Raw genomic sequence first — 17,076 nt, 5'->3', positions numbered from 1 at the left:
AAGTCTTCAGGAAGTTTGGTCAGAACAGGCCTTCTGCCCATAGGTACCTGGGGCAAGGAAAACAAAATCAGAGTGTGCTTGGCTTCTTCAATGAAAAATGCCACTGTGTTTGTAGAATAGAAATGCAGTGTGTGATACCCATCTCTATTCCAGTCCCTAGGAAGTCTTCTGAGATGAGATACATTTCTGAAATGGGGCTGTGTGAACTGATACTTCAGCTCTGAAACTCTTTTGCAGTGTTGCCTGTTAGCAGCAAAGCTGCTAAACCATTCTACTGCAATTCTGAATAGTGAATGTTGTTCAGAAACTTTAGAGTATTGCTCAGTTTTCTTCATTTATTTATTTAATGTATCTTACCTGTGTCAGAGCACTAATAGGGTTAAGTGCAAGGACGTTTAGATGGTGACAGAGAAGGAGGCCTGTGGCAGACACCAACACTCCTCCATCCAAAGCAGTTCACAGATGATAGGTCTCAGTTTATCACCGTAATAAAGATTGCTGCTCCCTTTGTACTCCATGGTGTTGTATCATGCTACATTAATAACAGATGTAGTCTGTCTATTTGGTCTGTCACTGTAGATCCAGTGCAGAGCAGAAGTTTGGGACATCTAAGGTGGCTGTCATTGTTGAAACAGTATTTAAAGGAAGAGTTTCAATCATAAAACATTAATGTTTGAGTTGAAGGGCTCTGTAGGAAGACAGTCCTTCACTTGCAGGTGGCTCCGATATAACAGAGATAGACTGACTTACATGTCAATGTGATGGTGTAATTTAAAAAATAACATTTTTGTGAAATAACTTGAACCTTTGACATGCTATTCTCTGTACAAAGCACTGAAGAGGTTATGGTGTTGTAACTCATATGAACTGCTAAGCTCCTGACAGCATGAAAAATGTTGATGCCTGAAAAAGAATAGTGAGAGAGATGCCAAGAACCAGCATCTTCACCATTTCCAGATGGCTGGATTCAGTGTTGTAGCAGGAAACATAACTGGAGTTAGTAGTCAAGTGTCTAAAGGTCTCCACAGATTTGCATCTATTATGTATGGATCTGTATCACTTTCAAGACTCTTCCTCAGTCTCAAAACCATAGGCTTTGTGTATATGTAGAACAAATATCTGAATGGAAATAATAAGTTTGGTCTAAGGTGATACTGTATTTGTGGACAGTTATTCTAAAATAGTGTTGTCATCTTTAGGTTGATAAAGAAATTGAACCAACAGACGATACTGCAGGTTTCCTGTGGAAATTGGCATTGCCTGGCTTTGGCAGCAGGTACTGTAACATTCATTATTTATTACCAAGATTTGTGCTGGTTTTTTGCACAGTGTCCAAGATTGTGTATTTCCACACAATAAACTAAGGACATCCCTGTCCCAACTGCTTTCAGACCAAATGAAAGTCTATAAAATGGATCAGGTACAATGAATATTGAAGAAGAGCTTTGCGAATACTGTCAGGAAAGAAAACATTACACACAGGACACCCACTGTCTCACTGGTGAATGATGGCAGGAATACTTAAAAGCTTTCCATCTTGCTGTAAAAAAAAAAAAAAAAAGCATGAATTTGTTTGTGTTGAAGTTATCCTTGGCTATTACTCTTCTGTATGCAATATGCAGACTGTTCTTCATTATTCTGTTTAAGTTACAGCAGTCTGATGCTGTATTTTGCACTAGTTGCATGTCTATTTTCCTGGTGACTTCATACTGTGCTTTTATTTTAGCGAAGAATGTCTTGCTTGATTTTTCCATCATGAGGCTTGGGTGGAAGCAAAGCCTCCAGTACTGGTTCTTGAGGCTTGGGTGGAAGCAAAGCCTCCAGTACTGGTTCTTGTTCATTTTGACAAACTTGCTTTTCTATTGACCAGTTTTTGCTCACCATTCTCTTTCTTTCCTTGTTTCAGATGGCCAGTTTTTCACATGGGGACAGAACAGCTATGGTCAGCTGGGCTTAGGCAAAGAATGTCCCTCCCAAGCAACTCCACAACGTGTCAAATCTCTTGATGGGATCCCATTGGCTCAGGTTGCTGCAGGTGGAGCCCACAGTTTTGCCCTCTCTCTCTCAGGAGCTGTGTTTGGCTGGGGGAAGAACAGCTCAGGACAGCTGGGACTAAGTGATGAACGAGGTATTAAAATTATGCTCCTAGGTTAAAGAAGGATGGAATTTTTTTGCCTAGTGTCTCTTTTCACACTGACAATATATTTTTATTGCGTGGATATATAATCCTCAGCAACTCCTCTTGGGAGGAGAGGGCAGAGGAACAGAGTCTGATGGACTCTGCAGGCTTTTCGTACTTCGTAGAAACAGAAACACTTTTTTGCCTCTTGTGGATGTTAGTGGAAATGAGGAATGTCATAAAGAAAGAGCTTTCAAATATGAGTGTCAACATGCAGGCATCGATGGAAGTGCTCATATTCTTTCTTCTTCTCAAAAATGCTTTGTACATATTTTGTTTGAAGTTGTTGTGGAACAAAGGCTTTCCCTGCAGAACAGCAGGCTGAACTCATCCCCTTGTTTGCCAACAAGTTTTTTGGCTGGTGAGCATCTGTACACTACAAAATGATGGCAGCACGGAGTATCTCAGTATTGTAAAATGATGTCTAGTTTTATTAGTTGCACAATTTTCCAGACATGCAGGGCCAATGGTAGGTCTTTTTCAGGTGGCCATGTTCAGTGAAGCCTACCCATCAACAGACTTGAACATAGGTTTATAAATGATGAAGAGTGGATATGACATTACCACTAGTCTGAAAAGCCCAGAACTCTTCTGTTTGTTATTGACACATTCTTAACTTTTTGTAAAAGCTAGTGAGTGAAAGATTTTGTTTGGAGCTTCAAATCAACCTTTTTATTGTTTTCTGCGTAGTTGCCTAGATACATAAAGCTACTTAGCTACTGAGTGTGGATGTGATACCTAGCATGCACAGATAATTTGTTTTGCATGGGTGAGTACTTGAGGTGTATATATTTGTAAATGATAGGTTGCATCATGTAGTAGCATATAAGCACTATATGTTGCAAGAGAAAAGCATTACCTCACATTTTGTGTACCTATAATGGAATGATGCGTTTTGACGATTACTCAAAACCAACCTGTAATTTAGCAAAGGAGGCTTATATGTTGTATGCATTATTTGATCTTGCTTTACACATTTAGAAATACGAAACAATTGTAAGGCTTGTAATGTATCTTGTATTCTTGCAAAAATGCTCCAGGTCTATTCTCTTGTACTGTACATAAGCTAGAACTGATCTAGTGTAAGAGCAGCCATGTTGTTTCCATGTAGACTGGCAGATAAATGCTTTTAATTTCAACAAAGCTGCAGTTTATATGAGAGGCTTGCTTTGACATCGGGCTAATCTTAAATGAACATCTAAGGGACATCTACTTGTGGGACTGTGTTGGCCAGGGATCGTACTCTGCTTACCCCCCAGTACATGGCACTATAGTAAATTAATGATATTTATGGTAAGTGAATCATGGTAAGACAATGTGAATTATACTTAGTGAACATGAACAGGAAAGTCTACAATCATGAGTATTCTGCAGCACTGTTATTTAAACAATAACCCTGTAGAGATAAGAAAGTGTCATTCCTGTCAAAATAAAGATTGAGAGTGCTAAAATACAGAATAAAGTAAATGAAAAATCTGTTCTCATTTCTGAATCCATGAAAACGTGACCATTTTCCTTTCGCTACCCAGAAAAAAGCACCTGTCAAATCCTTGGGTGAGTCTTAAAATATGGACAACTTCTATAGGTAGGAACTTGATTTTTTTGTTCTATGAAGTAAGCAGCTGCTCCCCTTAATATCTAACTGTTTTGGGGTGCCTACTGCTTCTTGAAATGCTTAGCTTTTATTTTATCTTTATATCAGTAAAACATATAGCCTTGCTTAGTGTATTCATCCTTGGGAGACTCATTTCTAATGATTAGAATGTCAGAGTGAAGGAGAAAAGCATCTTTTAACAGTTGGCAGTGATTAGCCTTTGCAAGTAGGAGGATCTTCTTAAAGGATGACAATGGAAGGAAGACTAGACATTTAAATACACCTTGGGATTCACCTTGTGTATGCTAGTGTCTTCCGTGTGTCAGGATTGTTCTGTATGGAAAAGGTCTAAGCAAGGATTTGGAAACAAATGTTTGCAGTCATCAGTGAGGAGTCTGGAATGGTGCATGAGGCTGAAGGTGGGTGTAGCTAGGCTACACTCATCATAAACTCCCAAACTGCAAGTTTGGAGATAACTCATGTTGGGTTTATACAAGGCTCTCAGTATTTGCATTCTTGCTCTGGACAGTTTTCTTTGAGCCAGGACAAATTTTTTGAGTCAGAGGGGGAAAGCAGCAGTGAATACTCAAGAACGTGGGTTTTTTATTTTCCCCCAGTTGTTAAAGCTTCCATAGTTTACATAGATTGTATCTGAAAATCAGAATGCCAGTGGTTTTCTCAGACATTCAGGTTTGGGTTTATGAAACAGCTCCTGTGGTGTTTGTTTTTTCTTTTCTTCAATGCAGACCGAGAATCCCCTTGTCATGTGAAGTTGTTGCGGTCTCAGAAGGTTGTTTACATCAGCTGTGGAGAGGAACACACAGCAGTTCTGACAAAGGTAAAGATGCTGGCCTGGGAATCCTGGTTGCTGTCTTGCCTGCCTGATGGTTTTGCATAGTTTACTGGGTAATGGTTGAAAAGAACAGATTGATGTACCATATTCCATCTGACTCTAGTAAAAGAAACTAAATGGAAAATATGGTCTTACTGTAATTTATTCTGACATACATTGCCAAGATGATCCATTGCTGTTTTTGAAGATGAAGATGTTAGTAATCCATGACAATGAATAGTAAAACCCAGGTGAATTGCTCAAAGAAATTAGCTGTGAGCAAAAAAAAAAATTAACAAATATATATCTAAAGGGGTGAATATAGAGTTTTGTTGGAAGTTAAAAAGAGAGTGATTCTGTGCATCAGAATAAAATGTGTGTAGTTTAATGAACAGAGGATGACTCTAGGATTTGAAAGATCACTGCTCAGTTCTTACCTTGCTTCTGCCACTTTCTAGGTGCTGCTTCCTTTTTTTTTGGTGTCTCAGTGTTTTCCACTGTGAAATGAATTAAACAGCTGGCTTTAGGATTCCTGTGGGAAAAACACTATTATAGAAGATTAGTTCTGTAGAAGCTCTTGTTCAAAGAAAAAAAAGGTCGCAGTCTTTTTGATCAGCAGCTGTCAGAAATGGGTGTAAAGTATTGTGGAAATGGGCGCTATTCAACCATGTTTGAATCTGCTGGGATTTCAGACTCATCTGGTGATGGTGGGGGGAATTGCTTGTCTAGTGTAGACTTGCCTGAAGATAATTCTGTTAATCTCTGATGGGTAACAAGGTAGCTGTTTGGAAGCTGCATTAGCAGAACCCAAGTTTCTTTGAATCCTTTGGAAATCCCCAGCAATCTCTGCTTGAGCTTGGACTTGTACTGAAACGAGTCAGAGAGATACTGCTGGATTTTGGGTCCCTAAATGGAGAATATGCTGTTTGATTTGCTAACAGAGTGGAGGGGTGTTCACGTTCGGTGCAGGTTCCTGTGGGCAACTGGGACATGACTCCATGAATGATGAAGTGAACCCCCGAAGAGTTCTTGAGCTAATGGGCAGTGAAGTATCCCAGATTGCTTGTGGCAGGTGAGTCCTGTGTGCAGTCAGAAATTTTCTTTGGTGGAGGTTAATGCTGACACAGAGTCTTATAAACAGGTCGATTAGTCTTGCTTCTGCATCCTACATGTTAAAAACTAAGTTAATTTAAATTTTATTTTCCATGAGAATTTTGAGGCTCTCTAAAGAAGGCAGGTTTTTAATTGGGGTTGTGCCCTGTGCCATAACCTGGTAAAAGACACCTTTCTGACTTAATTCTGCACGACTTGTGACCAAAGGGGATGCTGCTCTAAAGTTTCCAGCCTCTTTCATGAAAAGAGAGTTATTAACACTGGTGCTGTGCTGTTGCCTTTTGATATGTACAGGCTTAGCAAATGACTAAGCTAATTTTGCCTGTGAGGTACCAGCCATATGCTGGCACAAGCTGCTCTTTGTCACTTACACCTAAAGAGTTCCATCCCATAAACTGGTGCCATCAGGTGGCAAAACCCGAGCATTGGTGTTAGTCTAAAGATGCTGCTTTGCACTAGATTCTGGCCTAGGGCAACTGAAATACATTTTAAGTGGTGTTTAGGTGTTTTTTTTTTTTTTTCTTTTTATTGTTAAAACAAGGCCCAAACTGTGTACCCATCTCTGTTACAGACATCACACTTTAGCCTTTGTGCCTTCTTCAGGAATGATCTATGCATTTGGCTGTGGAACAAGAGGCCAGCTGGGAACAGGGCACACCTGCAATGTTAAGTGTCCCTCTCCTGTCAAGGGTCACTGGGCAGCTCACAATGGGCAACTCTCAGGGAAACCTGGTACGTACTGTGTGCAATTTGGAGTCACAAATGAACATAAATAAATTAATTTCATCTATGGCTGTCTCAAGACACCTTGACATTGTTCTGTGAAAGTTCTTGAAATAGCAAAAGAAGCCCATCCTCCTGTCCCAAATGTACTGTGAAAATTACAGGGTGACCCCTTGCTCTCTCTGTTAATGTGTGCCCTTTCTCTTTTTATGGCAGAGCTCATTTGGTGATCTTGAGCCTTCATGAAATTGTACTACTACTGATCTCTGAGGGTTTTGGTTTCTCTTTAAAACCCCCATTGCAGTTTAAAAATTACAACTTTTCCCTCCTGCTAGGCCCTGTGTGTATTTCAAAGTGCTATATTGCTTAAGTTCCAATATGTTGATTTCAGCCTGATGTTCAAGGGACACAGGTGCTCCTTGTAGTGTAAAGCCTCAGATGCTGACAGTGCAAGTGTGGGGGAAAAGGCACAGTAGGAATTTGCATTCATTAACCTCTAATACAACTGTGTCTCTTTCTTCAACAGATGCCTGTAAATATCACATTGTTAAACATATCTTCTCTGGAGGAGACCAAACATTTGTGCTTTGCTCCAAATATGAGGTAAAACAAATGAAGTATCTTCTCAGGTCTGCTCCCTGTCCTAGACTTCACAATGCATCTTCCGGTTTTAGTAATATCTCCTGAAAATGAAGTGTTGCTTTGGAGTCCATTCTGCCTTACAAACCTTACCAATGATGACAGTTCTTGCAGAGATTTACATCTTTTTAGGAGTGGCTGAAAGTTGCCTTCCTTTGGAGGCACACCAAAGAGCCACTGCAAAGACACTGACTTCAGTTTGATCAGCAGGGAGGGGAGTCCGTGTCCTTTGCAGATTGGAAGCGAGGGGTTGCTTTCTCCCTGAGACACCGGGGTCTGTGTGATTAGAGTGTAGGGCTGTGGACCATGTACACTGGGGTTTGTCAAGATATGCTGGATGGAGGGCTGAATGCTGAATTGTTTTTTCTGCTTGTGTCGTCTTATTTCTTTCAAGAAGTGTTTGACATATACTTTTGAGGCATGGAAGTACGTCTAGAATAAATGTACTAAGCCTGTAGTTATATATGGTGGTATTTAAGAGGGCTTTGGTACATTTCAGGAAATATTTTGGTTTTTTTTCTTTCCCTCTCTTTAAAATGTATTTGATGATGATGGTTTTTTCCATACCTTTCCATGCCTTTCCTTTTGGACTTCTTAGTAAGCTACAGTTTCCTAACCAAACCTGTTCAGAGACCACACTAAGGAAACTATCAGTTATATATAGAAAACGGAGATTATGGATAAGAAGGAATTGTTTTACAAGCCTTGTCTTTGCTGAAATCTGTATCTTCTCACAGAATTCCTTGCCTGCTGATGATTTCCGGACCATAAATGAAACACGTTACACCTGTTTAATAAATGATGAAACTATAGATGTCTGGAGGCAAAAGCTTTTAGAAAAGAACAGTTCTAATTCTGTCAAGTAGGTATTGTGGCACTGGACAAGCCTTTTGTTGAAAGTTTAATTTAAATAATTTTTTTGGCTTCCGTGCCATGCTTTCACTTGAAATTTAGCAGCCTTTTCAAGTGTGGTTCTAAATCATTTCCAAGGGGAGGACAGTTGCCAGTCACAAGGCTGCCAGGTTAGAGCTTCTGAGCAAAAGCAGAGGAATTTGAGGCTGCCTCAGAACATTGCAAATGGTGGGTGGGAAATGGATTTTAAATTTGTCCTTGATTGTGTGCTTAGGGTTCATGAAAAGCAGCAAGAACTTGTGAACAGACTGATTAAATTCCTTCCCCTGTGTGCCTGCCATGAGGAGGGCAGAATAGGTGGAAAGGGGACACTGCTAACATCCCCCCCTTCAAAGAGGGGTGTTACACGATCCTGAATGAAGTGCTTACCCCTGTGCCTCTGAAGGGGTGATCCTGACATTGTTTCCCATAGAAGGAAGGGAAGTGAGCTGAAGTGATTTGTTGGGACATTTATTCATAACCTCTGTCTCTGTTTTCTTTTGTCTTCCTGCTGCAAACAGTAATGTTGTTCAGATACTGTCCTCAGCTGCCTGCTGGAATGGAAGTTTCTTGGAGAAGAAGTAAGTGGCAAACTTACAGAAGTATGGCTTTCCCTTGAGGCAGACTGGAATCCCTTTACTTCACTCACTGCTGCAGTGGGGTTTGATTTTTCTGATCAGACGGGAAACTGGGGCAGAAAGTGTCCACTAAAGAGGTGGGTGGTTACAGCTGGGTAAAGAAGGCAAATGGTCTAAGAAAGTGCATGGTGAGTGTACTGTAAGTGGCACAGATTCCTTGGAGTTCTCACAACTGTTGTTTTTCCTTATGAAATGAATATCAGCATCTTTAAAAGAGAGGGAGGGGGAGACAACATTAAGGGAAATGAGTGATGCCAGGTATCTGAATAGTCTCTTACCCAGCTGAGCTAGCTGGTGGGGTCTGGTGTGTGAGGAGGTATGCTTCAACACAGACTGGTCTTGAGAAATACATTGGGGGCAGCATGGAAGCACTTCCCTTTTAGGTGACATCAGTTGTGGGAAGTTGTCTGTTCCTGCTTACAGGAATTTCACATGGGTGTAACCACCAATAGTTGGTGACAAGGTTGCAATATGCGTAGCTGAGTCAAAGGCTGTGGGTTGGGAAGGATTGTGTTGGTTGTGCCTGTAAATGTTGGGGAGGTAACAGCATAAGATGAGGAGGAGGAGAAATTTTTTGTGATGATGTGATGAGTAAATGACCTGTAAGAAGGTGAAGAAAAGCTTATTTACTCTGAGTAATTGCTGAGTAATATTTTCCAAGAGCAACTTGAAAAAAAACTATTTACTCATTGTTCTTGCATTTTTCTGCTTGTCCAATGGTTTCGTCTCTAGTGTTGTGACAAGGTGAAATGCTGGGGTTTCAACCCCAAGCCCCAAATTAAGGGTGACATATGGGTGATTCCCACAGCCCTTCACAAAGGGGGGTGAGTTTGCCTTTAGGCTTCCCTCCAGGGTGTGGCCGGCCTTGCAGGGAGAGCCGCTGGGTAAATGAGCCCCAGGTGTCTGCATTAAGTAAGCAAAGGTCAGGTGTCCCACTTAAGGATAAAAGCTGGGACCCCTTGCAGGAAAGGGTTGTGTCTGTCTGTGAGGTGGATGCTCTGTGCAGAGTTCCCTGTTGGGGAAGGACCTCCTGCCTCCCTGGGACTGGGCTCCAGTCAGGTCTGGCTGTTGTAAATGTGGGCTGTGTAGAGATTCAGTATGTGGCTTCCTTGGTCTTATGTATTTGGCTTGTTGACTTGGTTGACTCCTGTCCCTTCTATTGGAGGCTGCATTTCACCATTTATTCCACCCATTGTTGGTTGTGCAGTGTTGTTGTTGTGGTCAGTGGGATTGATGTTGATTATGTATAATCTGACTTGTTTGTACCCCCAGCGCTCACCATGTGCTGACCCTTTTGTATCAAATACAATTTGGTTATTAGTTCATTTTATGCTGGCTATGTCCTTTATGCTAGGCCTAATACTTGGCAAAACACAAGGCAGTGTGTTACTGCATCAGGAGAGTTGTGTCATGTTGGTTTAAAACACTTGTTGAGGTATCCAAGCTGTTGAGTCACTGTAAATAGTCCCAATGTCTCCTTTGAATGTGGAAATGAGTGGAGTTTATGACTTCATCACCCCAGTGCAGTTTTCTTTCCCCTTTAGTGATGTCTTGGCTAGTGCAGGAAATCTTTGACCAAATGAATGATAAAATTTGAAGCCACCATACACTGAAGTGAGGCTGTATTTAACCATGTACCTTTATATGTGAAGCCTTATGTCACGCTAGTGTAGCCCTCCAGCATCCTAATGCTATGTAGGCCTATTTGCAGTACACAGGTACACAGGGTTAGATGGAAAAGCAGCTTTTCCATGGCTGTGTGACTGGGCATGCTGCAGTGCTAGTGCACATCACAGCCTGAAGCGCGCTGTACCACAGTGTGACTCTGAGGAGCTATTTCCAGCCTGGTGCCTGTGCTGTTACGGAAATAGCCATCTTACTACAGGCATAATGTGTCATTATAGTCACACCAGCAAACTAACAAATGCATCCTATCTTTGATAGCTACCTTTTCCTTCAGAGTGTCTAACACAGCACAGTCTCAGATGAATAGTGACAGACTTGGGAAAAACTTGAGGTCGATGGAATTGTAGCGGTGACATTTCTTTTACTAGCAACTGCAAGGTTTTATATGCAACTTTACTGCAGACAGTGGTGCTGAGAGCCTCTGCTACATATGCTGATCATGCTTTAGATGCTGAGCAAGGTAGTTTACCTGCTGGACTGGACCTTCAGTGTTGCTAGATCTGGCTGTTAGACTGTTGTCTTCCACAGGCTTACCTTCATTATCTCTCTTACACGGGTAGTCTGAGTAAATTACAGCCTTTCAAGCACAGCAGAAAGGACAGCACATCTTTGTTACAACTAAAGACCACGTGAAGACTGTTCTCAGCTATGCTGTGTTTTGATTGTGGTCGTTTAGTTTTAGAAAATTTGAGAGTGGAATTGCTAAAAAGTTACTCTGACTATCTTCCTGTTTTATTTTAAAATTCTCATTTAATGTCCCCTTTTATATCAGTCAGCGTTGTCTTATGCATCACCCTTCCCTTTCTTACTGGGTATGGTTAAACATATTTTGCTATAGAAGTAGTGTATATGAAGATGACACAGAGGATTTTGACACATATGATACAGGTTTTTAAGCAGTCTGGCCTGTCTAGGCAAGCTGTTAAGTCAGTGAAGGAGTCCTGGGGAAGTCAGAGACTTTGATAAAGTGCTTTTCTGCAAGAATCCCAACCCTAAGCAAGGCCTGGAGGAGTTCAGAAGGGAGAGTTGTCTATCTTGTTTTTAGCAAGAAGATTCCAACTTGTGCTTTGTTTCTAGCCTGATGAAATCCTTAGAGATTGTTTCTCCATTGCTTGTTCTCAGGCCATGCTGATACATAGGTAATAGTGTCACTTCCTTAAACTTACTGTCTGCCTGTCTTGTGTGGTTTTGGTGTGTTTATTTATTTATTTTTTTTAAAGAATTGATGAACACTTTAAAACCAGTCCGAAGATCCCAGGGATTGATCTGAACTCCACCAGAGTGCTCTTTGAGAAGCTTATGAACTCTCAGCACTCCATTCTCTTAGACCAGGTATTGTACTGCTGGCGTTTTGGATATTCAGAGGGAAATAAAGACTTTGCTCCTCTGTAATGTAAAAGTAATGGCAGCTTTTTTGGGGAGGGATTATATCCCAAATCTGCAGGCCAGATCCTTCATGGTATCAGTGGATACTTCTCCACTAACCTGGTCTAATTTTCACCTTCTCAGAATGTATCTCTAAGACTTGTTTTTAAAAAGTTTTTGTCTCACAGCTTTTAATACTTGAAATGGCTGCTAAAATTAATTCTGTGTATACTTGTAAATAATGACTATGTGCTCATTTATTGCCTGTCAGGAGTTGAACACTTTATGATTATATAATTTATTCTAACTCAGAGGATTTCTTTCACAAGTGAAGAGCTGTGGGACAAAATCATGTATGTTCCCCATGCCATTTTTTGGCTATAGTTTTTATAGCTTTTTTTTTTTTACTTTGGGTTTGACTTTTAAAACAGGGGTGTGACCTTAGTGAGAAGGATTAACTAACCTTAGGCAAGCCCTGGAAAAACCTATCCAAGCGTTCATGCATTTTTGAAGAATCTGAGTTTAGTCCTGTCCTATGGAGTGTTTTTAGGAGATCATATCATCAGCAAAAGTTAAGTCCGCTCATTCTGAGTGAGCTCTATTTCATCAGTTATTACACTTCATCTACGTTGTAGGTGTGCTGTCACCCAGGATAAGTTGCCTTCTTTTGTCTTGTTTTCTTATAGATACTGAAGAGCTTTGAAAGTTTTTTGATTCCTCAGCTGTCCAGCTCACCACCAGATGTTGAGGCAATGAGGATCTATCTGATTCTCCCTGAATTCCCACCTTTCCAGGACTCCAAGTATTATATCACATTAACACTTCCCCTGGCAATGGCTATTCTGCGCCTAGATACCAACCCCAGCAAAGTTCTTGGTAAGAGGCTGGCATTTAAGATGCATGTTGCTTTCTATCCAGCTGGGACAAAAAAATGTTGCCTTTAGGTCTTTGTCATGTTTGATTTTTTTCTATTCTGTTACAATGGCTGCAATGATGATTTGGTATGATTTGTGATATAGTGTTGTTATGAAGCAGTTGCCTGTAAAAAGCAGCTGGGAACCAAAAGGACTCAAGGAATCCTCCCCCAAAACCTGTGTTGCCATGTAAAAGAATTGTAAATATAAAATTTGAATTTTAAACATGAACTATGAGGAAATGAAGAATGTGCCATGCAGGTAAGATATTGGAAGTTTCTTACAATAATATAAAACATATTATCCACACCCCCATGAATTTTATAAAGGAGTAAAATAAAAAGGAAAATTCAGGTTAAGAATTGTGTTAATTTATAAGTTTTAAAATTTTAGAAGTAAAATATAATTTCAAAGAACACTTACTAAGGAGGTTAATCTAATTTACATTATGTAGTTTACCTAATTCAGAGTTCAGTTCCAGATAAATTTGCATGCCTGCTTGTGAAGATAAATAAAAGAATATACTGGATATAATATACAGGACAAAGTAACTTTATAAGGTGCAGGAAAACCTATTGGCTGGTCCATAATCAAGCTGAACACCCCAGCTCTTCCCCCACTTCTGAATCTTTTAATTTCTGTTAGTATTATTTCCTATGAGCTCATTTTAAGCTAAGCAGAACGTATGCTGCTAATGATTATTACTCATGTTCCCTAATCTATTACTTTTCTTCTTATCTTACTCTGTTTCTTAAACTTGTCTTATACTAAATATTAGGCTATGTAATGCATCCAGACCTCCAGGAATATTGCTCCAGTGAAATGTATTTTGAGGTTTAGTGATTTTTTTTTTTTTTAATTCAAGGAGGCTGTGGAATCAAGTTTCCTTCTCTACTCAGAGTGGTGCACTGTGATTGTTAGAATACAGAAATGTAAAGGATTCTCATACTTTTGTCTGCTGGAATCTATTATGCTGACGCTTGAGAGGATAAATTGGTGTTTGTTTCTAACAGCTGACATGATGGTTTCCCAGGCTCCAGCTTCTACTTTGATTAGTTCTAGCAAAGCAGCTAACAGTCAGGGTCCCTTCACAGGGAGAGGTAAGGGTTACCTGTCCTTGGCAAGAAATAAATCAGCCTTTCTAAGGAGGAAGAGTTTGGACTTTTAGTGCAGAAGTGCCAGGAGACCTGCTAGAAAAGTGTGGTGCTACAGAGAATTGCCCAGGCAACTGCTTGCTTATCACTCATGAGAGACAACAGTTTCCCTGAAAGATCACAGTATCTTGAATACAAGAAACTTGAGACAGCATCTTGAATTGAAGGTTGAAAAACCTTGAATTCAGGCTCTCACACTGATTGGGGATTGGGGCTGGGTAATGACTGGGGTGGTTGTATGAGAGTGGAAAGGAAAGAGCTTTTCAGTTTCTGGTATCTAGCTGATTCTTTGCTCACTTTCCTCTTGCTATGGTTAGGACAGAAATGTGGAAGGGTTTTTTTTGAAACAATCTTTAGGTGTGTTCCTCTATTTTCAGTTGTAATCCCTTCTTCAGGGGTTACTCTGGCCATTAATTCAGTATATTAATGTTCCTCTGCTTTCCAGATAACTGGTGGTCTCAAGTATGCCCAAGATACTTCCTCAGGCTAGTGGACCTCTATAAAGGTGCAGTGGTTTACCTCCTCAGTGGAAGAAAGACACTGTTGATTCCAGTCCTGTTCAGTAGCTATATTACAGCTGCTCTCAGACTTCTGGAGAAACTCCACAAGGTAAGAAGAAAGCCTGGGTACATGTTGGCTCAAAATGATTCAGTCTTTTCTGCTCTTTGCCAGTTGGCAGGGGCAGAGTGGTTGTGGTCCTGGCTTGTGAGCTGTTTCATTGTTCACCAAGACACCACATGGGGAAGATGTTAGTGGTTTTCCTGAATTCAAGGTCCTTGATGATGTAGTCCTGTCTCAAACACTAGGAAGAAATTACACTAAGGAATGCTGCTGCTGAGCCGCCAGACTGTGCACTGTGGCATCACAAGTACCTGTCCCTTGATACTTTCTGCTCCCACTGTGTTGGTGCTGGGTAGTCTGGCTGAGAAGGAGAGGGAACTAAAATAACTTAGAGGTTTATCTTGATTCTTATTGGCTCATACTAAAATATAAGGGATGATGTGTTTTTGCAAGGCTTCCTGGGTCCGATTGTTCCAAGCTGCTATAATTAATTTTACGAAAGCAAACCTGTCTATGCTGAATATATCCATATTTTAAAAACCATCTGTTTTCTTCACTAGGTAAATCAGAAGGTTAAACATGTAGAATATGATAAGTTTTATATCCCTGAGATTTCCAGCTTGGTGGACATTCAGGAGGATTATCTCATGTGGTTCTTGCATCAGGCTGGAATGGTAAGAGGTTTTATGTATAGTCATGGAATAGGTGTCCATGTTTGTGTCTCTGGTTGTAGATCTGTATTTTTAATCTCTTAATGAGAGTGTAATGTATTCTATATAGGAGCGTCTATATGTTAAGCCTCTTAAATTTGAGTACTTGGTGGCTTGACAAAGTTCATGTAAAATAAGGCTATCAGAAGAGCTGGAGCTCACAATATTTAAGTAACGCTTGCAACAATCTGTGATTATTCATGTGAATTTCATTCAATCCATGCACAAGGGGATTAATTCAGTCACTGGATCCTTTTAATGTAATTGACACCTCAGGAGCCATATCCTGTATTCTAAAATTATAATTTTTACCCTTTACTTCTGCTGTTTAGGCAGGTATTGTGAATAATGTAGCCAGTGATCTTAAAATGTTGCTCTGTAAGAGGAGGCAGTGTGGCGTTCTGGCTAGGGGACTGAACCAAGACTCAAGAGATGTGGGTTCTATTCCTGGCTCTTCCAGTAACCTGCTGGGTGATCTTGGGTAAGACCCTTCACCTCTTTTATGCCTCACTTTCACATCTGTAAGAAAGGAGATAACTAAACTGAGAGCTGGAATATGCTGTGTAGGAACCCAGGGAGATTGATTAATTATAACAAGGAAAGGCATCCTAGGTGTGAGAAAACACCAAAAAACATCCACCAAGGGATGTTGCAAGAGTAAAGTCTGACTGTAGCAAGAATTTTTGTGTGTGGTTTCATAGATTTTCTAAATGTTACGTGTGCTGTGTCCCCCGTCCTCTTCTGTCCATTATTTAAATAATGCTGCTCTGTGCTTACTTTTAGTGAGCAGAACAATAAAATACTGACTCAAATTTATGTAACAGTGATAGTTAAAAATGTATTGATATGGATAATGAGAGGAGTAATTGGTGTTGCAGGAGTGGTCTTATATTGTCATGTTGTGGCCTTATGGTCTCTTCTGTTGTTTTGTATGGTCTCTGCCTTGGGAGTAGTTTTCTTTTTCTTTGTAAAAGTTTCACCTATGGCAGGCTAACACAGGCTTCTGTGCCAGTTAGTTCTCTTAGTAATGTTTGATGTTCAAGTTTTGAATTAGACTTGTGCATTTACTTGAGAAGGAAGTTCCCATGCTTTTCTTTGAGAGGAAGAAACTGGGTTGTTGGTTCCAGAGGAGAAAAATTTTCTTTGGGTCACCTTTGAATTAGTCCGTCCAAAAAAAACAGACAAGACACACAATCAAAAGAGTAAAAGATTTTAATATGTATGTTTTTCCTTCACAGAAAGTAAGACCATCTATCATGCAGGTAAGAGAATTGTTTTTCATGACTCCTATTTAAAGAAGTATTATGGAAGCTGTAGATAGGAACCAATCTGCCTGCCTTTCTTGCAGGATGCTGTGACACTTTGTTCTTATCCTTTCATCTTTGATGCTCAGGCAAAGACCAAGATGTTACAGACAGATGCAGAGCTACAGATGCAGGTAATAGTTCTCTCTCTCTCCCAATTTTCCAGCCCCATTTCTTTTTCTCTGCCTTTTGTGTTGATGCCTGCAAGGAAGGGTGTTCACTGGGAGTTAGTGTGTGCAGCACTTTATTGTTTGCATGATACAGGAGAGCAGAGTAGCTGGAGAACCTCTTCAGCCTGGATATTGCAGAGGCATTGCTTAGTGTCTTTCACTTGAAAATGTTTGATGACATCAGAACTGCCAGATGTACATGTGGTGGAAACTTAAACAGTACAGGAAAGGAATGCTTATGTAGTTATGATAGTCCAAGGAGAAGTAGTAAAGTGAGGTCTCTATTAGAGGAACTGTGAAGCTGGAAACGTAGACAAGCTTTCAGGTAAGTGGGCACTTTTTTCAAGTTTCTGCCTGGTACAGGAGTGGTTGTCAGAAGTGGAGGGTTGAAGACCAACTCCTGACACAGTTTATGGTTGCAAGCAGCAGCTGTTGTCAGCAGCTGACTCACCCATTTGCAGTGAGGTGTGCAGACCTGTGACTCTTCAGGAGTGTGTTCAGAGCAGGTGTTAAGCTCCAGCACCTTTACCCTGTATAGGATCATAGAATGGTTTGGGTTGGAAGAGACTTTAAAGATCATCTATTTCCACTGCCCTTGCCATG

At 40.5% G+C, this 17,076-nt stretch overlaps 1 protein-coding gene across 2 annotated transcripts in view; it reads left to right on the top strand.

Moving 5' to 3' along the window:
• The window catches only part of LOC113479459 (probable E3 ubiquitin-protein ligase HERC3), a 52,238-nt gene that overhangs the window by 21,204 nt on the left and 13,958 nt on the right, over positions 1–17,076 (top strand). For both annotated transcript variants that reach the window (XM_026847382.1, XM_026847383.1), the window contains exons 4-17: positions 1,200–1,276; positions 1,907–2,128; positions 4,520–4,611; positions 5,547–5,677; positions 6,290–6,450; positions 6,968–7,044; positions 7,818–7,942; positions 8,493–8,552; positions 11,516–11,627; positions 12,347–12,536; positions 14,174–14,337; positions 14,850–14,963; positions 16,238–16,261; positions 16,348–16,437. In XM_026847382.1, coding sequence (XP_026703183.1) covers positions 1,200–1,276; positions 1,907–2,128; positions 4,520–4,611; positions 5,547–5,677; positions 6,290–6,450; positions 6,968–7,044; positions 7,818–7,942; positions 8,493–8,552; positions 11,516–11,627; positions 12,347–12,536; positions 14,174–14,337; positions 14,850–14,963; positions 16,238–16,261; positions 16,348–16,437 — 1,639 coding nt within the window. The remainder of the gene's footprint in view (positions 1–1,199; positions 1,277–1,906; positions 2,129–4,519; positions 4,612–5,546; positions 5,678–6,289; positions 6,451–6,967; positions 7,045–7,817; positions 7,943–8,492; positions 8,553–11,515; positions 11,628–12,346; positions 12,537–14,173; positions 14,338–14,849; positions 14,964–16,237; positions 16,262–16,347; positions 16,438–17,076) is intronic.

Source organism: Athene cunicularia (assembly GCF_003259725.1).
Source record: "Athene cunicularia isolate RWA chromosome 4 unlocalized genomic scaffold, athCun1 chr4_part2, whole genome shotgun sequence".
Taxonomy (NCBI): Eukaryota; Metazoa; Chordata; class Aves; order Strigiformes; family Strigidae; genus Athene; species Athene cunicularia.
The sequence above is the reverse complement of the archived record's forward strand: the minus strand, read 5'-3'. Positions and strand labels throughout refer to the sequence as shown.